Source organism: Rhinopithecus roxellana, chromosome 12 (genome assembly GCF_007565055.1).
Source record: "Rhinopithecus roxellana isolate Shanxi Qingling chromosome 12, ASM756505v1, whole genome shotgun sequence".
Lineage (NCBI taxonomy): Eukaryota > Metazoa > Chordata > Mammalia > Primates > Cercopithecidae > Rhinopithecus > Rhinopithecus roxellana.
Window position 1 is genome coordinate 125,369,454 of NC_044560.1, and position 25,822 is coordinate 125,395,275.

Sequence of the window (25,822 nt, forward strand, 5' to 3'; positions counted from 1 at the left end):
AATTAGCTCTTTAACACACCCTTTCTGTTTTTTCTCTCTGTTGGTCTCCCTTTTGCCTCTCCATTATCTCTGCTTCTTAGTGTCACCTGGCATATAAACTACTTGCTCTCAGTTCCTTGTCGCAGTCTCTGCTTTTGGAAGAACCCAAACGAAGATACCATGGTAAACCTTACTAAGGAATGAATGAATGCTGATTTTACAGTGAGAAGAGGGAAGACACTCTTGGAGGCAGACAAATGACCACCTGATGTTGATAAAGACCCTGTTACATTATTAGTCAGTTATAATGAGGGGCCACATTATCCATTTATAATGTATGTCAGGGTGTTGGTTTGACTGACTTGGAAATACTAAGCATAAGAGTAATGTGGATGTGACCGAGAACAATACCTACCCTCTATGGGACACTTCCATTTGGTCTTTATTTATATCCTCTCATCATCCGCCCTTCACAACCTTCCTATAACCCAGACATCAATTAATCTCATTTTAAAAGTGAGTAAACAGGTTCACAGGGATGGCTCAAGGCCACACCATGGCAGAGCAGGACTCTAAGTTTGATCTGTCAGACATCAGTTTCCAGACTCTTGTGCCCACATCTCTGCATGAGCCTATTACAACATCCAGTCAGAGGCCCAATTTTCCATCTGCTTGACAAGCAACTTATAATGCACACCCTTGAAATCAGGGTGTGCTGTCTCATGAGGTCTAGGTCAGCCATAGCAGGCCTGTGCAGGAAAGTCACAGTAAATAAGACACGGTCTATTTACTACTCACTGTTAACCAACACTTATAAAACATTGCTTTATTTATTCTGTTTGGCAGCTGAAGTGTGCTCCATGGTGCCTATTGCACGGTGATGTTAATTAGGTCCTCAGTACTGCATCTCTTGTATGCAAGGTTCATGGTGTCACCAGCTCGTCTCGCCTCTCCAGAGGTCTCTGGTTCAGCATCAAGTCTGAGGACAGAAAGAATCTTTGGAAGGCAGGAACCACCACCAGAGTTGCTGAACTAAGTATAAAACTTCACTACGGTATAAAAGTTAGCTGGGCATGGTGGCGTGCACCTGTAATCCTAGCGACTCAGGAGGCTGAGGCAGAAGAATCGCTTGAACCTGGGAAACAGAGGTTGCAGTGAGCCGAGATTGCTCCACTGCACTCCAGCCTGGGTGACAGAGCAAGACTTCATCTCAAAAAAAAGAAAAAAAAAAAAGAAACTTCACTACCTAGTCCTCATTCACAAGCATTAGGGCCTAGCAAGCTGACATGCACACCAGGGTCAGTGTGAGATCATTTTTAGGGTAGGCAAGCGGATTAAAGGGGGTGTTCCTAGAGACCCAAAATGGCAGAACTGGAGGAGCCCTTAGCGATCACCTACTTCAACAGATTCCATTTTATAGATGGGAAAACTGAGGCTTAGAGAGGCACAGTGACTCTTCTAAAGTTATATAAATGGTAGGAACAGATTGGGATTAGATTCCTGGTCTCTCTGATTCCAGTTAAGACTCCTTCTAATGGATCATTTCTAGGCCTCTGTTCCTGCTCCTGACAGTCCTCACTTGTTCCCATCCCCTTCCTATTGTATGGCTACAGAATGGATGCATGCAAAGTGTAGGAACTCAGAGAATGTGAGTTCTTTCTCCCCACTACGTTCACCTTCCCTGAAATTCCTCAGAGTAATCCTGTGATTTAGAAAGAGCAATCATTCTTTATTCCATTCGGTGGGTGAGGAAGTTGAGGTTCAAAGAGGGGAAATGACAGCAGCTGAATTAAGTTTAAATCCAGGCTCTGGGTTAGTGCTCTTTCAACTAAACCACATGGCCTCCCTAAGGATAAATGAATAAAAGAAAGAATGAATATTAAACTTAGAAAAGAATGTATTAAGGCATGTCTGACAAATAGGCTTAATGTTTGAAAGTCCCCACCCCATGTATTTGCTTTTCAGTAAAGGCAAAGTCTCGAGTTGCACGGAGCTGCTCTTTAGGCCAGAGCAATGAAGTACGGTCATGCGTTGCTTAATGACAGGGATATGTTCTGAGAAATGCACTGTTGGGTGATCTCATTGTTGCGTGAACACCATAGAATGTGCTTATGCAAATCTAGATGGTATGGCCTGCTACACACCTAGGCTACATGGTATAGCCTATGGCTCCTAGGCTACAAACCTGTCCAGCATGTTATTCTACTGAATGCTGTAGGCAATTATAACACAATGCTTGCATTTGTGTATCTAAAAAAATCTAAACATAGAAAAGGTACAATAAAAATATAGTATTATAATCTTATGGGACCACTGTCATTCAGGCAGTCTGGCATTGGCTGAAACATTGTTAGGTGGTGCATGACTATACTTATTTCACAGTTGTGCACCCTTCACTTTTGACCACCATCTGGTATTCGACCTATGTTAGGGCAGGCCCTCAGTGAGTGCTTCTGAAATTGAATGGAAACAAACCCCCTGGAATCGTGGAATTTCAGCTCCAGGAGCACTTTGGAAAGGTATTAGGGGTATTAAGGAGAACTGCCTCTCCCTTCTTCATAACACCACATGAGCAGTCTTTTTCAACTTTAGTCAAGGCTGATCTGAAGAAAAAAAAAAAAGAGAAAAACAGACAGGAACACAAAGCTGAAATACAGAAAAGAGACCTAAACACAAGATCACCTGGAGATAGAGTCTGAAAAGGGGACTTTTGGTGAGCTCTCCACCCCAGAGGGACTGGCTTGGCTGAATCAGCCAGGATCAGCCTTCACTGGGACTGGGAAGGAGGAGAGGTGGCCCTGACATCATGCTGATCACAGTCCCTGGGAGGCTGGGGCAGAGGGGTGATCCATTAATATGGATGAAATGTCAAGAAAGTAGACAGAATTTCAAATAGCAGCTTAACCCAGGACCTCTGACTATGAGTAGATGTAAAAAAATCTGCTTAGACTTGACAATGATCTGTCATCTAATATTCAGTAAAAACATTCACAACTGAACAAACTTATGCATTTTCACACACAAATATAAAGAAGTTATTCACATAAGATGTGCACATAATGGAAGCACACACATACACATACCCTCAAATACATCATAGTCAATTTATCTCTTTTACCTGTCTTAGTCTCTCCCCAACTTTCTCCTTTGTTTTTTTCTTTCCTATGGATACCATTAGCCTAAAGTCTCACAACTTCCTGTGCAGGCCTATAAGCTAGGTTTGCTCCACTTTATCCAGAAGTTTCAGGGTTGCTTATTTGTGAACTTCTGGAGGGAGAGAGAAAAGGAGGGGTGTCAGCATCACAAAAATGTTCTGCTCGGAGCAGGCATCCTCAGTCTCATTCTCACCACCAGCAGCAGCAGCAACAGCCACAAATTCTCTGTGAATGGCTTCTCTGTCTCTGGCCTTATGCTAAGGCCCTGGGGCCCCAGAAATGAGTAAGGCTGTTTTTGGCCCTCTCTAAACATCTCAGTCCGAGAACAATGGAAAGTTGAATTGGGAAGAGAGCTGATACACCAAAGTGAAATACCAAAGCCATTACCAAGTGTCGAATGCAATGTTTACACAGTGGTTCCCTAGAAGCTCAGGGCCATTGCACCAGGAAAGACTTCTTGAAGGAGGGGTCTTGTAGAATCAGCAAAAATCAGGGCAGCAGAGAGGAATGGGGAGGTGCCTAGCAAACACCGACGCTTAATTATTTCTGTTGGATAAATTAGTGATGAGACAGTTCAGGTTAAAAGCATGGATGAAGTAGGGACCTTTATGAGGTCTCAGAAGAAAGAAAATATTGGAAAACATTTTTCAAAAGACTGTACTTTCCCATTTATCTTCTCAGTTGATCCTCACGATTCTTTTTCTTTTATTTTCAGTTGAGGAGTATGTCAGTGAGGATTATGTCTCCATATCAAAGAGTAAGAAACTGAAACCAATTGAAGCTCTGGGGTAACTCCATCCAGGGCAAGAGACTTACTTACTGTCTAATACAGCCAGGCAGTATTGGAGCTAGGAGCAGAACCCAGTTTCCTAATGGCTACATCTTTAAATCCATTTGACTTGACAATTTGAGTTCTGGGAGTTGAGGATAGAATGTAGCTTGGGTTAGAGGATGAGGAAGACTTAGGGATATTTACTGGAGAAACTCCTTCTAGTTGATGACACAGCACCCTCTTTATAATGCAGGAGTATGGGAGAGGTGGGTTAATAGAAGGAGTTGGGAGTCCTTTGCACTACCCCATCCTAATATCCCGGCAAAGCACCTCACTTGTTGTTACAATTCTGAGGGTAGCACCAATCCTGCCTGTTAAGACAATCATTTCACAGCAGTTGTTTCAAAGGAAGAGACTCAGGCATGGAGGACGTATGGGGACATCCAGCTGCAAAGGAGACCGCCTAAAGCAAGGCTCAGGGGAATCAGGCAAAATGAGGTCATGCACAGGAACAAACATAACCCAGTGAGCTCCCTGAGGTGGAGGCCTTTTATAACCAGCATTAAATATTTATTGTACTGTCAGTCTTAGGACTGTACCCAAAAAGGAGGAGGGGAAAACTAAAAGAACACAAGCATTAGAGTCTAATGACTCCCAGGCTCCTCCACTTACAACAAGCTGTGCAACTTTGGGCAGATTCCTTAGTCTCCCTAAGCTTCTGTGTCTTTAGCAGGGAAATGAGGAGAATAATGCCTACTTCATGGGGGTGTTGTGAGGATTGTATGAGATCATGTAAGACAAGGCAATCAGTACAGGGCCTGGAGCCAAGTAAGCACTCTTTCAGGGCAGAACAGCAGCAGTAACAGTAGCAGCTGCAATGGCAGGAGAAGGAGGAGAAGTAGATTAGCAGTAGCAGCAGTAGTAGCATTAGATTAGCAGTACCAGCAATAGCAGCAGTAATAGTAGCAGAAGCAGTAGCAGCAGCAGCAGCAGCAGCAGTGCAGTAGTAATGGGAATTATAGTAGAAGTAGATTAGACTAGTAATAGTAGCAGCAGTAACAGTAATAGCAGCAGCAATATTTTTACTAGTAGTAATTTTTACTAGTAATTTTTACTAGTAATTTTTACTAGTAGCAATATTTTTACTAGTACTACTTCTGCAACAGCAGAAGTAGTAGTTATAACCACACCAGCAACAGTTGTTGTTATGATTATTGTTATAGAAAAAAGGACCTAATTGCCTTGAACTCTGAAAAAGAATTTAGCCTTCAGGAAACTATTGGAGAATTAAGTAAATCTGTCTCCTCCATCTCCCCATGGACACTGGGGCCTTGAAGATCATTCAGGACCTCTGACTCCAAGTCTAAAGCACGCTAGCATACCATGCTGCCTTTAATGCTGAGTTGGAGCGTAATTCTGTAGTAAATGGAGGAAATCCGAGCTGTGGAATGTCTCAGAGAGGTTGAGGTTTTGGGAAGATAAATCCATAATTAAGATTCAGTTATCAGGGTGAGGTCAGGATAGAATTTTGGATTTGAGATTTCGTTCATTCTTTCTTTTATTCTGCTATAGCTACTGAGTGCCTCTGACCTGTCTGGAACCATTAGGTTCTATGGGAGGTGTGAAGATGAATAAAACCTGAACTTTTCTCTCAAAGACATTAAATGACAGTGGGGGAGGTGACAATCAGCTGAGTGAAAAATTAATAAACAGGCCTGGCGTGGCGGCTCACGCCTGTAATCCCAGCACTTTTGGAAACCCTGGGTGGGCGGATCACAAGGTCAGGAGATCAAGACAATCCTGGCCAACATGGTGAAACCCTGTCTCTACTAAACAAATACAAAAATTAGCTGAGCACGTTGGTGCATGCCTGTAGTCCCAGCTACTCAGGAGGCTGAGGCAGGAGAATTGCTTGAACCCGGGAGGCGGAGCTTGCAGTGAGCCATCACGCCACTGCACTCCAGCCTGGTGACAGAGCAAGACTTCATCTCAAAAAAAAAAAAAAAAAAAAAAAAAAAAATGGATACACAGATGAATAAGCAAAGTGCTAGGGCAACCAAGAAAAGAAAGCAATTAATGACAACTGCTAAGGCTGGGAGGACGTCATGAAGTTGGGACACATGAGCTAAGTCTTGAATGATGAGAAGGATTTTCTTAGTTAAGAGGAATAGAGATGTTGGCTGGAAATTAGAGAGACCAAGCAGGCATAACCAGTGGGATCTGGCAATTGAACAGAAATAGAATGTGAAAGACACAAAAGTTGGATGATATCCAGGCTCCTGGCTTGGACAGTTAATTTGAAAGAAGTACCACAAAATGGGATCATGTTTTCTGGAGCTCCTGAAAGCTTCCAAGTAGAGAATGGGTTAACAGGAGAGCATCTGCAGACAGGGAGGACATTCCAGCAATTCAGGTAGGAAATAATGGTGGGAGTGGCTAGGAGGGAAAGCATGGGAAGGATAGAGGAAGGGAAATGCACAACAAACCTGCCAATAGGCATTATTGTCCCATTTTAGAGATGGGGCAAGTAAACTGCTCTAAATGATTTATAAGATTATTAGCAAGTGGTGGAGCTGAAATTAAAATTCAGGTCTGTCTGACTCAGAGTCACTCCATAATACTACTTGAAGGCAGACACATCAAAGAGGCAGAAGCAATGGGACTTGGTGGTTGGTCAGCTGTGTGAGGAGAAAGACATAAAGGAATTAAGGCAAGGGCAGGGCTTCCAACCTGAGCAACTAGAAGGAAAAAGAGAATATTAACCAAGACAGCTGATGCCAGGGAGAGAAGCAGATTTGGACTTAAGATTGACATGGGGTCAGCTAAAAATAGATCCCAGGTCTTTAGGGGAACAAGTAAATTTTAAGCACTAAGGAGCTATAATAGGCCTCATCGGGATGACTTTCTGGCTTGGTCGGGCTTAGTGTTGAGGTTTGGGGCTGAACCGAGAGACAGAGCGGTGTGATAGAGTTGTGTTTGTATCCAGGGTCCACGTCCCGTCCTAGTTACTTACTGGCTGTGGACCATGGGCATGGGACTTATCACACTAAGCTGAATTTCTTCATCTGCAAAGTAGAAAAAACAAGCCCCGACCAGCACACCACCCGAATTTGGTGTATGAAGACAGACATGTGAGTGCCTCGGGGAAGTCCTGAGTTTCAGCTGGCAGAGCAGATCTGTATGATTACTTCATAAAGATGATCCCTGAGATGTTGCATGCCAATCAAAGTAACATAAAACGAGTTTTGTATATATCCTGGTAAGATCTGTTTGCTATGATACTGACAAAACATGCTATCTTGTAGAACCTATTTCCCCTTTCTCTTTTTAGTCTAGTCATTTCAGCCTCACATGAGGTTGGGTGAATATCATGTTAAACACTGTCTTCCCATTTGTTCAGAGTCCCAAATTCCAAAACCTCTTTCCCCTCCCTCAAGGGTTCAGGGTTTTTGGGTGACCCCACTCTCACGATCCCCACTATTCATTCCACACTCAGTGAGCACAGACTCTGCTAGGTCCCTAGCTTGACACTGATCCCTCAGTGTGACTGCCTTTCTTCTGGATAATCCTCTCACTCTTGTCCTTGACTCAGGAAGCATTTGTACTTCTGTTTCTATGTCATCTGGGAATAAGAAAAGCTTTGGCTCTAGAGAAGGGATTTCCGACTCTAGCAAGCAGATGAGAGGCAGAGCAGGGGTGAGGATGGTTTGAGAAAAGAGTTTTACTGAGTTTGAGGTATTTTATAGATGTTATTATATTCAATTCTCACCATAAATATAGGAAGTAGATATTAATCAGTCCCATTTACAAATGAGGATCCTGAGACTTAAAGAGATTATATTATTGCCCAAAGCCATACAGCTTAATGGAAGAGCTGGGATTCACACTTAGGTTGGCCTAACTTTAAACTTGGGCTGTTCCTATTATGTTATATCTCCCCTCTTCTTTCTGGCCCTGATGCCCCATTGGCTAAGCTCAGCCACAAGGTAAAGGACTTCTTTAGTGCTCAGAAGGCAGGAACTTGGAAGAAGAATTCCGAACAAGAAATGAGGGACATAGTAGGCTTATTTTGCATACCCCAGAAGAAGGAAGTGATAGGGAACCAGAGCTAGATTATCTGCTTGGGGCCAGTAACCCAGAGAGTGTCAGGATGGGCCCAAGAACCCTGCTGAGATTCCAGGGTCCCTGGATAATCTGGAAGCCTCTGCATGTCAAGTGATAAATGGGCCCCTTGTCTAAACTCTGCTCTCTGGAGGACTCTGGAGTGGCTAGAAGAAAGTCAGACAGATGTATGGGAATGAGAGATAGGAAGAAGGCAGGGCTTCAGCAGCAAGTGCTAAAAAGTCCTGAAATCATTACACATTTTTCCCAGCCTGTAAACTTAACATGCCTCCTTCCCCTCTGCCTATCCCCCACTACCCCTAAATGATGCCATTGTTTACTTGTTATTCTGCTTTAATCTGTTTCTTTTTTTCATGTGATTTTACCTGGAGACAAGTGGAGAAGGCCCAGCACAAAGTAGTGGAAGGGGAGCAGTGTTTGAATCCAGGTTCTCACTAGACACGTGACTGTAAAAAAAAGGTTTTTACCTTTAGGATTCTCATTTTTTCTCATCTTTGAAGTGTAGAAAATGATACTTACCTGATGGGACTGTTGGGAACATTAACTAAGGCAATGGATACAAAGGCATCTAGCACAACACCTGACACACAGTGTATGTTCAATAAACATTTGGATGCATGAATCGATGCTGCACAAATGTTCATCAGCCTACCCATAGTTGGCTCTGTTCTTACTACATAGAAAAAGGAATTGGGTTCTCTAAGGCAGGTCTCAGGTGTGTCAGTTGAGTTATAGTGAAAGGATACTAGCTCTTTCTGTACTTACCGCGCCTGCCTCCATTTAAAAGGCAATAGAAAAAACTTCTAGCTAAAGGCTCACTGTTGCTGCTGCAAAACAAACGTCATCACCAGCCTCCTCTGCTGCGGGCTTATCAACGAAGAAACTGGGTAATCTCCAGTTTGTCTGCTGCAGCTTGAGGGTAAACAGACTTTTAGTCCTGTCTCTGCACCTCTGAACTGATACAGAGCAAAACTAGCACTGCATCAGTATGGAAAGTTGCGTGAGAGCCAGGTAGAGACCTGGCATGATCCCTCTCTTCCCACCCTTACTTTTTGCATAGTTGTCTGTCTCCTCGGAAATGCACAGAACACTGGTTTGGTGGGCAGCTCCAACCACCTGCGGCTCTAATCTAAGACAGACGTGGCTAGACAAGAAGATAGGCTGGCGCGCCCCCTGCTGGAGCCAGGTGGGCTAGCAGCCTCTGGCTGATTGTACACCTCTTGGTGCTGTCCTCCATCTCAGTGCTGAAAACCTTTCCCCTCTAGCTTGAGGTGATAGGTATAACCTTGTCCAAGAAAGCTAAGGAGAAGCTGAGCAGGCCAAAACCACATAAAGAGCTGCTGATAACCCCTGGTCTCTTGCCCAGCCCTTTTTTTCTGCTCTGCCAATGTGGAAAAGCAGATAGTTCATCTTGCAAACACACCCCGCTACAGGCTGCCTTATAGGCAGCTTTTTTTTTCTCTCTCTCTCTCTCTCTCGGAATGGGAAATTTTAGCAGGGTCCATATGCTATGATTCAGAGACAGTTAATATCACTGTGTCTAGCATTAAGTACTATACTGTACACTCCATTTGCTGACATCCAGAAATGTAACATCCTGTCCCATGTCATTTCAGTCCAGAGAAATGACATGAGGCGATGCTTTGGAGCATCCAACTTCCAACCCAGCATCCTCCTAGAAAGGGAGTCCCCTCTATTTCCTCCCAGACAGATGTCGTTCAGACTATTCTTGCACTCCTGTGGTGATGGGGAGTTCATGGTCTTCCAAAGGAACCCATCCAGTGGTTGGCAATTCAATTCACTGAAAGTTTTCCTCATCCTGAGCAGAAATCTGTCTTACTGAGACTCACTCCCCGATTTGGTTATTACCTCTGGGCAACACGGAACAAGTTTGCTTCTTTTGTCCAGTGGTGTCCCTTTAACTTTTTGGAGACTGTGATCTTTCTTTTCTATTCACACTCACTCTTATTTTTTATTTTAAACAATAAACTGCTCCATTCCTTTCTAATGGGAAAGGATTTGCAGACACCTCACTTTCCTAGTCATATTCCAAATGATCAAAGCTACCATTTAGTGAGCACATAAAGATTTTTGCCTACTTTTTCCACACCTAAGTTCATTAAACTTTCATAACTATTATAGCAAGGTAGGTATTACTATGACCATCTTTCAGGCGAGGAAACTAAGATCTAGAGATGTTAAATAACTTGTCTAAGATCACACAGTTTTAAAGAAATAGAAGTAGGGTTTGAATGAAGAATGAGCCAAAGTTGCCTGGCTCCAAGTTTTTGCTCTTAAATCATCATTATACCTGCTGTTCGTGTAGTCTATGATCCAATTAATCAATGTAGTTTTAAATATATAGGCCAATATATGATCACAACATTATGGAAGTGACCTGGCCTAGGAAACATGGATCCAGACTATTGTCTCTCTCATTTTATGCACTCTGCCTCTTTTCATGCTATCTAGAATAATGCTATCATTTCCAAAAGGCTGACACACTCTTGGTGCATACAAAGCCGGTTGCAGTCAATTAAACTCCCCAGGATTTTGACACAGGAACTGCTGGAAATCAAGACTTGAGTGTTGTCCCTTATTTTGATAACAAAGTCCTTGACCTCAAAGTCAGGGTTATACCAGTTTGGAGGTTTGCCTGTTGGTTCTTGAGCAGTGGAAGACCGAAAGGGAAAGGTGCCAAGAATGCTCAGAGGAACAGAAGAGCTGCACAAAACACTTTATTTGTGTTCCTATGGGCAAAACGAACCCAGGGGAGAGGCTGTATATACAACATGACATTTGTAGCCAATCAACATATGGTTCTTTGTTATTATTTCTGAAAACCAGCATGCAAAGGAGAACAAGTTTTGCTTTTGATTTTTGTAGCAAACTTCAATAATCTCCAACCCAAACAAACAAACAAAAATTGCTTTAGTGGAGCTTTGTGCTAAGGGCTTTTCCTCCCTGGAGCCTCCCTGCCTCTCCCTGTCTTCTAATCCTCATTTCCGGGAGGTCATTTTAATTAGCAGGCTGTCATGGTGACTCAGCCTGCTGTTTCCACAGACAGGAAGGGAGCAGACTCCCCTGGACCCATTCATCATACAAAGACACTTTACTCTTCACAAAAAATGCACAATATTTAGTTTGCCACACCTTGGGAATTGCTACTACCATTTTATTTTATCATTCCTCCCTGCCTCAGGGTGCATCCTTGTGTCTTTTGCATCTTCCTTGCCTAGCAATCACACTTTCCTCATTGCAGATTAGCAATGCCCACATCTTCAGGGGCCAGGCTTAATCTCTGTCTCCTGGGATCTGGAGACTTTAACCATAATAAACCTTTTAAAATGAAGGACCAGTGCGTTTTGTCTTTGGAGCTAAAATTTTAATTAAACTACCCAGGAAATAGGGAAATAGCTCTCAGCACAGTTTTCTAAATCTGCATGCTGGGGTTTGAGGGAATCAGGAAGCATGCAGCTTAGATACAGTGACCATATATTTAAGTCCACTGTGATTTCAAAAATTCTGTCCCATTGTTCCCTAGGATGCATTTGCCCTTGCTGCATGTGTTGTTGCTGTTGTTTTGGATCAGAAAAAACAAACACTGCATTTCTAAAGCTGTAAACAATCAAGCCCATTTAAAAGGTAACCATCTGCAGTAACTATAAAACTTAAAAATGTAAAGTGGCTTTGAAAGAACTGACCTGATATGTGTCAAGTATCTTAAAAGGGATGTGTAGGTTTTCCTCATCTTGGAAGATCTCTATGTTGTAGAAAATAGCATCTGTGCTCACCTAGTTCCAGTCTCCTATTTTGTTCCTGAGCTTTTTGAGCTGAAGGCTTACAATTGATTTTCCATTGGAAAAAGGGAAAATCAATGATGAAGTTTCTCATTGTATCCCTTCCCTTTCACTAGCCTATGCATTAATCCACAAATCCTTGGAAGCTAGAGAAGAGTGATTAATTTCATTCCCCAGCAGAAAATGCACGTTCCTGTCCCCATAAGACCTCCCAGGACTCCATGTCTTTAAAAAGGGTTTGAAGGGTCTTTGTGGTTCACTGAGCTCTTCTTGTCCCCTTTGCCGTTGGGGTAGTTGCTGGCTGGGCCCCGCAGGAGTGGGTGCTTGTAAGGAGGGGATTTTTCTTTCCTGCAAAGGGGGAGATAACAGAAAGAGAGAAGACAGCACATATACACACTGTGATGAAATCATTTGTGTGCATGTCTATCTTCCCTATTGGACTATAACCTCCCAGGAACAGTAACCTAGTCTTCTTCCCACAGACACTAAAGGTGACAAAGATGAGCAGGCATTGATACTGTTTTCAAGTTCCTTATAGCTTAGGAGAGGAGACAATTGCATAAAATACCTACACAAAATAATAACTATAATATGTGTCAGGAAGTGGTTAGTGTCATAAATATGAGAATCTCTTGAACTAAGTTTTAATTCAAATTGAAGAAGAGGATTTGGAACCCATCAAGCTCTGACCTTGGCGCATCCATTTTTCTTTACTGTTGATGAGTCATGAATAAGGTAAAGACAGAATAGGTGGCACCACATAAAGGGACACCTTGCCCTAACATACCCTCCTTCCTTAAAGGAAGCCTCACTGCCTGAAAATCCACATTCATTGAAGAGCCTTGCTAACATAACAAGGTTGCCAGAATAGGTGAGATACAGCTAGACATCAGTACACCCATTAACACCCTGGAGCACATGCATGGGGTGTAACTTATGGGCAATGTGATCTTGAAGCAGTTCCTTACCTTCTCTGGACCTCTATTTCTTTATTTCTAAAATAGGAGAAAAATTCATGTCCTTCCTGCCTCATAGGCCCTGGTAAACAGAGGTTGAGGAAGAGCTTTGCAAAGTACAAGGTGCTATTCATCTGTCATTGAAGGATGTTGTTCTTAACACCCAAACGGAGCACAGGACGTAAATATATTTTTACGGGAAAAAAGAGGAGGCAGGCCCAGGTTTGGTCATAGTTGGGGCAGCCATGGGGGGATGGTGGCAAGGGGACAAGTTGTGCAGAGGGTAGAGAGGACTGTGAATGTGCGGAAGGACTTAGGAAGGGTGAGCTAGGAAGGCAAAAAGCCATCAACCAAAGATGGGGACACAGAGAGTGCAAGGAACCACTGGAAGGCAAAACATCCCATACCTTTAGGCCTCTGCAGAGGCTGTTCTCTTCCCTACCTCTAAAGAGGTAGAGGAAGAGCCCCACTTCCTTTGGGAAGACAAATTCCCAAAAAATAAGCTTCCCCCATCCCTAGGCCTTTGTAGCACTTTGTACATCTCATCGTTCCTCCGCCTGCCATTTTCTAGGTGGTTCTTTGTTCATCTCTTTCTCTTATGAGATGATAAGTTTGATGTGTATGCTTTTTCTCTATAATTCCTGAGCCAAGTGCAGGTCTGGTACGGGGTAAGTGCTTGAGGAATATTTGATGACTAGAAATGAACTTTCAGTCTTATCTTCACCATATCATTTACTCTAAACATTCTGGCCTTGTCATTGCTGTTGTGGGAAGTCAGGGACCCTGAACAGAGGGACCAGCTGAAGCCATGGCAGAAGAACATAAATTGTGAAGATTTCATGGACATTTATTAGTTTCCCAAATTAATACTTTTATAATTTCTTATGCCTGTCTTTACTGCAATCTCTGACCATAAATTGTGAAGATTTCATGGACATTTATCACTTCTCCGATCAATATTCTTGTGACTTCCTATGCCTGTCTTTACTTTAATCTCTTAATCCCATCATCTTCGTAAGCTGAGGATGTATGTTGCCTCAGGACCCTGTGATGATTGCGTTAACTGCACAAATTGTTTAGGCCCTAGATATCGGGGGAAGCCACCCCTAATAATTCAATGTGAGTCCTTTTCTGCTTTCCCTAAGTGTCAGCCAGTCTGAGAAATAAAGGGAAAGAGTACAAAAGAGAGAAATTTTAAAGCTGGGTGTCCGAGGGATACATCACGTCGGCAGGTTCCGTGATGCCCCCCAAGCCACAAAACCAACAAGTTTTTATTAGTGATTTTCAAAAGGGGAGAGAGTGTATGAATAGGGTGTGGGTCACAGAGATCACATGCTTCACAAGGTAATAAAATATCACAAGGCAAATGGAGGCAGGGCGAGATCACAGGACCGGGGCAAAATTAAAATTGCTAATGAAGTTTCAGGCACACATTGTCATTGATAACATCTTATCAGGAGACAGGGTTTGAGAGCAGACAATCAGTCTGACCAAAATTTATTAGGCGAGAATTTCCTCATCCTAATAGGCCTGGGAGTGCTACTGGGAGACCAGGACTTATTTCATCCCTTATCTACAACCATAAAAGACAGACATTCTCAGAGTGGTCATTTTAGAGACCTACCCCTAGGAATGCATTCTCTTTCTCAGGGATGTTCCTTGCTGAGAAAAAGAATTCAGCAATATATCTCCTATTTGCTTTTGAAAGAAGAGAAATATGGCTCTGTTCTGCCCAGCTCTCAGGTAGTCAGACTTAATGGTTAGCTCCCTTGTTCCCTGAACATCACTGTTATCCTGTTCTTTTTTCAAGGTGCCCAGATTTCATATTGTTTAAACAATTTGTGCGGTTAACGCAATCATCACAGGGTCCTGAGGTGACATACATCCTCAGCTTATGAAGATGATGGGATTAAGAGATAAAAGTAAAGACAGGCATAGGAAATCACAAGAATATTGACTGGGGAAGTGATAAATGTCCATAAAATCTTCACAATTTATGGTCAGAGATTGCAGTAAAGACAGGCATACGAAATTATAAAAGCATTGATTTGGGGAACTAATAAATGTCCATGAAATCTTCACAATTTATGTTCTTCTGCCCTGGTTTCAGCTGGTCCCTCCATTCAGGGTCCCTGACTTCCTACAACACGTTGCCTTGGAATGCGTCTTGTTAGGTCCTGCTTCTGGCTGTTCTCTACTCTATTCCCCAAGATGGAATAGCCTTTCTCCCCTTTCTATTTCATCAGTCAAAATTCCACATGTCTGTTAAAGCCAAGTTCAAGTGCCACTTCCTCTCTGAAGCTTTTTTGGGACATGCCTGCCTGCTACAAAATACTTGCCAGATTTTGTAGGAGAGGAACTTCTGCTTGGGTCTAACTTTTCTTTAGTGTGAAGGGGTCAAAGTGGATAATTCTAGGGGCTTTCTCAGTTCTACCACAGCTCAGTAGCACTCATGAATTATTTAGAATTTAATCTATGCTAGGCCCTGCACCATGCACTAAGGATACAGAAGTAAGTAAGACTTGAAGACACTGAAGCTAGCAGAGAAGCCAGACATGCATAGAAGCCATGACAATACACCACAGGACACACCATGCTAGAGGTATGTACAAAACACAGTTAGGAACTCAGCAGAGAGGAAGCAGCTCTGTCTCAGGTGGAGAACACAGACAAGGAAACAGAAGGTGTGATATTTGAACTGAGTTTTGAATGATAATTAGGAGCTCACCATCTACAAGGAGAAAGGGAGCCCATTCCAGCAAGAGGAAAAAGGATGTACAGAGACATGAAGGCAAGAAAACAGCTAATTTGTTTGGGCTGAAGCATAAGGCACAAGGTGATGGAAATCAGGTGGGATAGACAGGGTGCTCACGGGGGTGGAGGGGTGGTAGAAAGTAGGAAATGAAGTTTAAAATGTAGGCCAAGGTCTTGAATAGCAAGAAGAGTTGAAACATTACCCTAAAAGTAATGGGGAGCCATGGAAGGTTTTTGAGAGAAGGCATAATCTGATACATAGTTGAGTACTTATACACTTTTCAGTATTGTTTGTTATCTTTACATTTGTACTTGCCTTCATCCTCCACAAATCTGAGCTCACAATGGGCAGGGGCTATTTATAATCCTCCAGCAGTTGGCACGAGGACTGGCACATAGTGGGCTCCAATATGTTGAGGAGCTGATAAGCCCCCTTACACACACATACAGCCATCATAACCTCTCCCTGGAGCCAGCCCCCCCAGCCTGTGAATGAGCCTGAGTCCACCTCTTGCTCAGAGGCCACACTCATGCTCTGTTTACCTACAGAAGCACACCTGCCCTGTTCCTTCTTCCTGTATGATTTTATCCTCTTTGCTGGAGCATTTTGGGCTTACGACTGTACCACTGTGTGCGAAACAAAATGTGGGGCCTCAGCTTTGGTCATCAATGCCATGCCCCTGAGCCTGAGCTCTTGTGCCCACATTGCTGCCCCTCCTGAGGGACCCTATCTGAAGGGTGGCCCGGTATCCAATGATGCTGGCAGGCTTCCGCCAGCATGTGAGCAGAAAGTGACATATTGTAATTATCCATGGAGATGGGAGAAAACAAAGATTAATGTTGAGTCAAAACATGTAATTTTCCTTTGAAGCCAGAACTGCTCTTTCACTTAAGCTATTTGATGCTTGGGTGGAAAATAATACAAAAAAGGGGAAGTATTTAAAACCCAAATTAGAGCTCAGAGTCTTGTACCCTCCTGGGAATTCATTTTTAAAGGATTACTGACCAATCTAGAGCTAAGTGGTACTTACAGTTTGATGAGGCAGAGGTGTGTGCATAGGAAGGAGGTTATTAATTTTTTTCTTAATTTAAGGGTGGGTGCATTTAGCTCAAGTCCTCAAAACTCTGAACTCATAAGGAAGGAGCTCTCTAGATCTTTTCTGAAGAGGGCTCCAAAGCTCAAGGCAAGGAAGTGCCATGAACAGTTAAACTCTGGGCCCTGAGATCTCCCCTGTGTCCTTTAGATCTGTGTCAGGGTTCCATCCTCTCCCATCTCCAGGAACTCTTCACTGGTAGACACTGAACACACTGCACTGCAGGGTGAGGGCCTGTGCTCCAGTCCCGGCTCTGACCACATGACTTTTACCAGCTCCTTCTGCTCCCTAAGCCCCCATGTTCTCATCTGTATCATAAAGAGAGACTAGAGGATCACTAAGGTCTCCCTGAGTGTCAGCACCATTTCATTGGTATATGACAATGCAACATGCAAGAAAAAAATGATTAAGGATGAAGATAATTTTATTTAGGCAGAGGACCTGAAAGAGACATCCCCAAATTAACTTGTAAATGAGATTCTAAGAATTCTTTTGAGTTTCATAAAGCTTTAAATGTTTAAGAACTTTAAACAATCAAGAATGACTTCTAAGAATGAACTGAGCACCTTCCTCTAGAGGTGAACTCCTCAGAGGTAGGGGTCATGCTTTAATCAGCCAATCATCCCAGCACTTCTTTCCTGTCAGGAGCCTGGTATAAAGTGTTGCTTTTCCTGAGTGAATGAATGAATGTATACATGCATGTATGCACAATGCAGGACAGGCACTTCAGGGGCACAAGAAATAGACGTGATTCTCCTGCAAGAGTTTCTAATATGCCATGCATGATGGGAGCGGGGGCACAAAGACCACAGATGATTTAGAAACAATCTGAGACAGGGTATCAGAATATCTTGTCATGAAGACGCTATGACATGGGGCTCAGAGATGTATGACTCATAGCATTGTGGAACATAGGCCCTGAGACATCACCCAACCAAACAAGTCAAAGGACTTGCCCTAGGTCTTGATGAGCTGGTTGAAAATCTGGGACTGGAGGACATGAAAACATTTATTGAGCATCTACCAGCTGCTGGGCACTGTGCTAAGCTTGTATCCATTCTACAAAACCATATTTAGATGTCATTGTTATTAGCCCCATTCATAGGTAAGCAGAGAAAAGCTTCAAGAGGCCAAGAAACTTGCCTAAGATCCTATAACTCACATGAGTCCGAGACAGAATTTGAATCCATGCTGACGAACTTCTACTTGAGGTGAACCTTAGCTAGACTTCAATTTGGCTTTCAAATAATAAAAGCCTAGGATCAAACCCTGGCTCTCCCAAAAACTCTTTGTCCTCGGGCATCTGACATCTTCTCATCGTCTTTCTGAGTCTCCTTTTCCTTATTTGTAAGATGGGGAATATAATGTCTATGAGGAATAAATAATACAATGTACACAAAGTACTCTGTACAATAAGTAACGGTGATTTATATTGTTTTTATTAATAACAGGGTAGGGAGGAAGGTGCATCAGTGAAAAGGCCCTGAGGCATCCACATACATGAGCAAGGTCATGGTAAAGGTCAGTGGAAAGAATGGTCTGGCAGGAGCCAGGAGTTGGGCATTGTCATGTCCTTCAAGTGGGATGGACCACTGAGGGAGTGGGAAGTGAGTCTAAGAGGTGAGGCAGGGCCAGTACATTCCAGATGCTATGTGATGTCACTGTCCTTATGCTAGCTGGGTTCACAGCCAGTAGTCATGGAAGTGCCCAGTGCTTCAGGCTCTGGCCAAGTCCTCAGACAGGATGGAGGCTCACCTCCTGACCTTCTCTCCTCAATGGCCCTGCAAGTTGGCCCCAGAAGAGGACCCAAGGTAGAACTTCTCAAGAGTGTGTGCTCTCCAGCCCAAACCTTTACATCTTGAGGGAAGGAGACTATCATGTACTGACAGCACTGTGCTGGGTGCTTTAACACATATCTCATAATAATCATGTATGTGAGGACTGCTGTCCTCACTTTACAGACGAGGAAACTGAAGGATCAGAGAAATTCATATAGGAACCTCAGAGGATGAGGTATCAGGAGAGGTAGTGCATAGAAACACCCAAATTAATTTAGAACAATGACTAAACCCAGCTCCCCAGCAAGCCCCATCCCTGTGGATTCCCGAGTTAGAACCAGGAATGTGACCTTGCCCTCACTGTCTGACCTCTTAATGATACTTTCTTTATGCTCAGGAAATATGCTCTTATGCCCCATAAAATCTCTGTGGCAGGGCCAGGATTATCTTTCCTGCTGCACAGATGGGATGCTGAGTGTCAGCAAGAGGCTAAGGGAAGTTGCCCCTGAATACAGCCAGTGGAGCAGAACTCAAGCCCAAACCTCTCTGCTCTGCCACTTACCGCAGTCTCGGCATGGGAATTGCCACCTTTTCAACCATGGGATTCAGCCGATAATAGTCCAAAAAGGTTCGTGCCACGTTCCGCCCCAGCTTCATATCTGCAGGTGTGTGCGTTAAGGAGCAAGTTTGAAAAGAGATTGAGACAGAGTGAAAAGAGGACTACTAATAAAAATAATAACAGTAATGAAAACAGTTACACCACTCATTGTTCTAAGCTTTTTGTATGTGCTCTCTTTTTTGATCCTTGAAAAACCTTAAATGATAATCACTCTTATTATCCTAATTTTATAGATAAGAAAACTGAGGTGCATCGCAGTGAAGTAATTTGTCTAAGGTCACAAAACTGGGAAAAGAAGGAGCCAGGATATGAGTCTAGGCAGTCTTACCCCAAAGCCTGTGCTCATAGCTTTCAGGGTACAGCCCTTTGGAAATCACTGGGCTGCTCTGGTCTAGCCTCAGGTGGCTCAGGATGGAGCCAGGTAAGCAAAAACCCCAAGGGCAAGAGACATTTGTTGTATATAGACCAGTGCCTGCTTGACACTTAGGGCTCAGTCATCCACTATAGTAACCTCAGGTACAATGGTAAAACCCTGTGACCCTAAATCGTGTTCCCACTGCACCTTGAAATTCCTCCAACAATGAATCTTTCTGGTAACGATTTGTGATTGTAAAAGCACAAACTTCTTGGGGAAGGGTCAATTTCATATTGACCATTAACACCTTAATATGAATGAGTACAACAATCATTATTCAACAACAGAATATCTTCTCTGTGCATTATAGCTCATATCTCTGGGCTTCATACATGTTATTTCCTCCGCTGAAGTTCCTCCCTACCCGCTCCTGCCTTCTCCTCAGCTAATTCATACCCCTTACTTCTCTAATGAGGTGATCTCTTTATTAGAGCCCTCCAGGATATTCTTCTCTCTTCCCAGAACTGTGATTGGTGCCCTTGTCCCACATTTTCATGACTCCTGAGCTGGCTTCTTTCAAAGCACTTATCACTTATCTCACAGCATGGGAATTATGTGTTTACTCAGCTTAATCCTTAGCCATTCCTTCTCCCTCATCTCTTAGCTCTGAACATCCAAGCTGTCACTAACCCTTCTCCAAGACACCTCCCATCTCTTGAATGTTTTCACTTCTTTCCACCTCCCTAGAATAGGCCAGCATCGTCTTTCTCCTAGATTGCTGTCATCCTGTCCTAACTAGTTTCCCTGCCACAGAATTGCCCCCCTCTGGTCCATTTTCTACAGTGCAGCCAGGAGGATTCTGCAGTGCAGCTCTGAGTATGTCACTCAGCTGAGTAAAACCCTTCAGTGGTTCTCAGTTGCCTTCAGAGTCCAAATCTCTGAGCATGATTTACAGTACTGTTCATAGTCAGGTCCCTGATTATTTTCTCAACATTATACTTGCTACCTCCCACCTACTCCCCTTGCCCTTCACATTCCAGAAACACTGAGCTTCTTCTGCCTCCAGGCCTGTGCCCCATACATGCCATCTTTCCAGACCACTCTTCCTCCCTTCACATGCCTTCCAGGGCCCACTCCTTCTCAGCTTCAATAACTCAATTCAGTTGTCACTCTACTGGATAAGTCTTCCTTGGCTACCCTTGCTGGGACAGGAGTCTCTCCTAGGTTTTCCCACAACCTCTTCTTCCTAGCCTGCACCAACCAGAGCACTAATCATACTGTATTTTACCTGTCTCTTCTTTTCAATAGCCCCTTTTAGTGGGCAAGCTCTATGAGGCAGAGTTCATATCTGTCTTATTCATCACCTAAATACCCATGTACTCATCTGACAATAAGTATGAAATACATATTTGTTGAATTAACAAATCATAGCTGGCTGGGTGCGGTGGCTCATGCCTGTAATCTCCGCACTTTGGGAGGCTGAAGTGGGTGGATCACCTGAGGTAACCTGACCAACATGGCGAAATCCCATCTCTACTAAATACAAAATTAGCTGGGTGTGGTGGCACATGCCTGTAATCCCAGCTACCGGGGAGGCTGAGGCAGGAGACTCGCTTGACCTAAGAGGCGGAGGTTGCAGTGAGCCAAGATCGCACCATTGCACTCCAGCCTGGGCAACAAAAGTGAAACTCCATCTCCAAAAACAATAAAAACAAACAAACAAATAAATAATAGCTAATACTCATATAATGTTTAATATGTGCTAGGCAATCTTTTTAAAAAATATACTTTAAGTTCTGGGATACACATGCAGAACGTGCAAGTTTGTTACATAGGTATACACGTGCCACGGTGGTTTGCTGCGCCCATCAACCCATCATCTGCATTAGGTATTTCTCCTAATGCTACCCTTCCCCAGCCCCCAACCCCCTGTCTGGCCCCCGTGTGTGTTGTTCTCCTCCCTGTGTCCATGTGTTCTCATTGTTCAGCTCCCACTTGTGAGTGAGAACATGTGGTGTTTGCTTTTCTGTCTCTGTGTTAGTTTGCTGAGAATGATGGTTCCAGTTTCATCCATGTCCCTGCAAAGGACATTAACTCATTCTTTTTTATGTCTGCATAGTATTCCATGGTGTATATGTGCCACATTTGCTTTATCCAGTCTATCATTGATGGGCATTTGGGTTGGTTCCAAGTCTTTTCTATTGTGAATAGTGCTACAATAAACATACGTGTGTGTGTCTTTATAGTAGAATGATTTATAGTCCTTTGGGTATATACCCAGTAATAACAATTGCTGGATCAAATGGTATTTCTAGTTCTAGATCCTTGAGGAATTGCCCCACTGTCTTCCACAATGGTTGTAATTTACACTCCCACCAACAGTGTAAAAGTGCTCCTATTTCTTCACATCCTCTCCACCATGTTGTTTCCTGACTTTTTAATTACTGCCATTCTAACTGGCGTGAGATGGCATCTCATTGTGGTTTCGATTTGTGTTTCTCTAATGACCAGTGATGATGAGCTTTTTTTCATATGTTTGTTGGCCGCGTAAATTTCTTCTTTTGACAAGTGTCTGTTCATATCCTTTGCTCACGTTTTGATGGGGTTGTTTGTTTTTTTTCTTGTAAATTTGTTTAAGTTCCTTGTAGATTCTGGATATTCGCCCTTTGTCAGATGGAGAGATTGCAAAAATGTTCTTCCATTCTATAGGTTGTCTGTTCACTCTGATGGTAGTTTCTTTTGCTCTGCAGAAGCTCTTTAGTTTAATTAGATTCCATTTGTCAATTTTGGCTTTTGTTGCCATTGCTTTTGGTGTTTCAGTCACGAAGTCTTTGGTGCTGCGCAATCTTTTAAGTGCCTTATGTATATTGACTCATTCAATTCTCACAATAACCCAATGAATTAGGTATATTATTCCCACTTTTCAGAGAAGATAAGTGATTTCCCAAAATGTTGGACACCTAATGAAGAGCTGGGACTGAAAATGAGTACTCTGGCTGCATGTGTTTATCTTCCTTCCCAAACTACCTCTCCAGCACCTGCACCATTCCATATTCACTTCTGTGTCTCTCTTGCCTAACACATGGTAGGGTACCCTCCACCTACTGAGAAACAAGACTCACATCCCTGACTCAGGTGAGGGGGGCATGCAGGGTAATACGTAGAGGAGGAGGAACCTGAGGTTGGTCCTAGGGGATCAGTGGAGAAGGACCATTCTTGGCTGGTCTATAAAGGCAGGACAACCGAAGGGGTATTTCGGGGAGAAAACACAGAGTGAGCAACAGTGCAGAAATGATTTACCATGCATCCATCTATCCATCCATCCATCCAACAAGCATATTTGGAAGCCTCCAGTGTGTCAGGGCTTGTGTGAGAGGAGTGTTTGGTGGGAGGGGTCTTGGTAGGTCACAGTGAAAAGGACAAAGTGGAGTGGGAAGAAAATATGCAGTTGCTTGCATTTGCAGGACTGTTGGGCAGTTGCCACAGGCCTTCCTTCAGTGCTGTCTGGGGCTGGGCCAGGTCTTCTGGGCCATTACTCCATCCAGGACCATGGAGATAGACAAGTGTTTGAGAAATAGGCAAGTGAGTTCTCAATGAGTTCTTCTTCTTCAAGAAGTCCCCAAGCTGGGGTTGGACATGGCCTAGAACATGAAACCTAGCGTTTACAAAGCACCTACTATGTGCCAGGCACTGTACTGGCTGCTTTGCCTAAAAGTGCATTTTAATTTTCAAAACAATCCAGTAATGAAGGCTATTTTATCTCTTTTTTGCTATGGGAGGTTAAGGAATTTGTCCAAGGCCACATAACTGGTAATGGCACTGTCAGGACTCAAACCTAGGCAGGTTTGACTCCAGAACCACGAGCTTTCCACTATCCTGGCCCATTTCCTGATTTGAAGACACCTTTTCTGTCAAAGCCTGAGTCATCCCAGGCCAGTGCCTGATGGGAGAAGGAAAAACACCAGACAAGCCGTTTATGACAGTGAAATGTACTGCAGGCTTGCTGGGCTCTGGGGCTGCCACCTGCTTTCTTCCTCTGGATGTGACTGACCTTCTCTGTCCTCTTGTTTAAAAAGTTCACAAGCTGGCATTGGGCATGACCTCTCTGAGCAGCAGACTCTGGAGGCCGTCTCACCCAGCTTTCACCCGGCCAGTCTCCAGCTGGCTGGAGGAAACCAAATCGTGGGTGTGTGCACCAGCAGTAAGAGCTACAGGGCACAGAGGAAAGCAGAGGTTCCTGTGGATTGAGCTAAAAGATTGCAGCAAACGTTTTTGAGGCAGATGTATTTAATCCAAATCCTGGCTCTGCCACATGCTGTGTATGGCAGATTGTATTTTCCAAAGATGCCTGCAACAGTATCTCCAATCTCCCATGTTATTCTAGTACATGACCTTGCCACTCCTTCCTCTGAGTAGTATACCCTTCCCTTGAATTTGAATGGGCTTGGTACCTGTTTGTAAACAAAAAAATGGCAGAAGTGAGAGAGGTGAAATAGTGGGATTTCTGAGGCAAGGCCAGAAAAGGTGAAGTAACTTGTCCTTGCTTGCTGAAATTCTCAAGCTGGGGTCCTGAGCCTCCATGTGAGCAGTCTGACTGCCCTGAGACCCTGAGACTATAGAAAGAGAAAGGAGAGAGATTCCCAGCCAGCCTACAGCTCCTCCAGCACTCTACTGTTCCATCTCCAGCCATTGTCTGACGGCAACACACCACTCTGTAAGCTAGAACCAACCAGCTGAGGCCTCCTCAAATTTCTGACCCACAAAGAACATAGGAAAATAGCTATTGTTTTAAGCCGCTAGGTTTTGGGGAGATTTTCTAATGTAGAACTAGAGAATTAGAACACTGTGTGACCTTGCATGAGCCATTTCATTTTCCTGAGTTGCAGTTTCCTGCTCCCAGTGTTGTTGGGATGAAGAGTGTGACTGCACCTAGTTGATGAATAACATGGGGGTTGGATGAATGAATGAATGAATGAGGAAGAGAGAAACCTGATCCCTTTCTCACCAACCAATACTGAGAGCCAGACTTAAAGCAACTGTAGGAAGTAGCTTTGTAAATCAATCCTCTTCAACTCTGCTAGGGAAAGGAGAAGGGCTGTTCCAGCAAAACGTGCCACTGTAAGGTATTGATCATTTTGGACAGGATCTGTTTAGAAGCCAGTGTTTTAAAGATGGGCATTGTCTGGGACAACTCTCCTTCCCTTCCCCCTCTAACCCTATTACATATTCCCTGACCCTGAAAGTCTCACTCTAGATTATTTACTGCAATGGCCCTGTTTGAGTCAAGAAATAGGACATGGGCAGGAGGAGAGGAGGGATTGATTGAACATTTTCAATTAAAACAAGCTGTCTTTGAACAAAGATTTAAAATCCAGGCAAGAGAGGCAATAATTCTCTTGGCTGGAATGCTTTCCACTGTATTGTAGAATTAAGAGATAAAAAATTGGGGGTGAAAACTCCCAACTATTCATTATAAACAAAAATCTCAAGATGGTCTGTAAGTTAAAAATCTCATCATTTTCTGGTTCCTATGTAGGTCATTGATCTGTTTCTCAAAAATGGCAGGGTATAGCCAGCCACATGGGGAAGATGGAATCAAGACACTTAAAGCAATAAACCAGGAGAATTCAGCTGGGATTGTCCAAAACTTGGACTGATTCTGTGACTTTCATACAGAGCTCTTTTGAAAAAAAAGGCAGGTGTAAGTATCCCCAGCCTCCTATTTAATGGGATCCTTCAACAGGTAATGAAGGTTTGAACATTTACTGTTCATTCTCATTCATTCACTCATTCCTTCACGCATCCATTCAAATGTTTGTTGGGCTCCTCCCATGTATATAATGCTATGAAGAGGACAGGAATTGAGGTTAAAGGAAAATTAGACAAATACACTTTATAGCCTAGAGAAGGAAACTGACATGTTCCAGTTAACTATATTACCTGAGAGGCTGTTGCACTGTCATCTTCAGAAAAGCAGGAACTATTTTTTTTAAAGTTTACTCCACAATGCATACAGTGTAGTTACTATCACCAATCCTCACCAAAGCCCTGCAAAGTCAAAGTACAATTCTACATATATTTCACAGATGACGACATTGAAAACAAGAGAGTTTGCATAACTAATTCAGTCTCATGGCATGAATGTAACAAAGGTAGCATATGAACTTCAGTGTCTTCTAACAGTGTGCATATGTTGTTTCCTTTCTTGAGTGTAATCATAAATTCAAACACAAAATTCTGTGGATGTGTGGAAGGAGATTGAATTCCAAATGGAGGAATTATGAAAAGCTTCATGGAGGTGCATATATAACAAAGATTTGAAGGACAAAGACAGTTAAAGTGGGAGGAAGAGAAAGCCAAGTATCAGCAGAGAAATGGAGTGTGGCCAGGCACATGACCTGAAATAACACAGAAAAGGGTCCGAGGGCCCATGTAGCA

At 43.3% G+C, this 25,822-nt stretch overlaps 1 protein-coding gene and 1 long non-coding RNA gene across 6 annotated transcripts in view; one reads left to right on the forward strand and one right to left on the reverse strand.

The window, feature by feature from the left end:
* The window catches only part of LOC115900830, an 80,998-nt gene that overhangs the window by 43,406 nt on the left and 11,770 nt on the right, over positions 1–25,822 (forward strand). The window lies entirely within an intron of this gene.
* Positions 10,754–25,822, reverse strand: part of AGBL4 (ATP/GTP binding protein like 4) — a 1,510,388-nt gene continuing 1,495,319 nt past the window's right edge. For 2 of the 4 annotated variants that reach the window (XM_030942931.1, XM_030942929.1), the window contains exons 12-14: positions 18,973–19,069; positions 12,797–12,823; positions 10,754–12,176 (exon numbers count right to left, since the gene is read on the reverse strand). In XM_030942931.1, the coding sequence (XP_030798791.1) occupies positions 12,056–12,176; positions 12,797–12,823; positions 18,973–19,069 (245 nt within the window). In that variant the 3' untranslated portion in view covers positions 10,754–12,055. The remainder of the gene's footprint in view (positions 12,177–12,796; positions 12,824–18,972; positions 19,070–25,822) is intronic. The other 2 variants (XM_030942932.1, XM_030942930.1) reach the window with 1 other exon arrangement.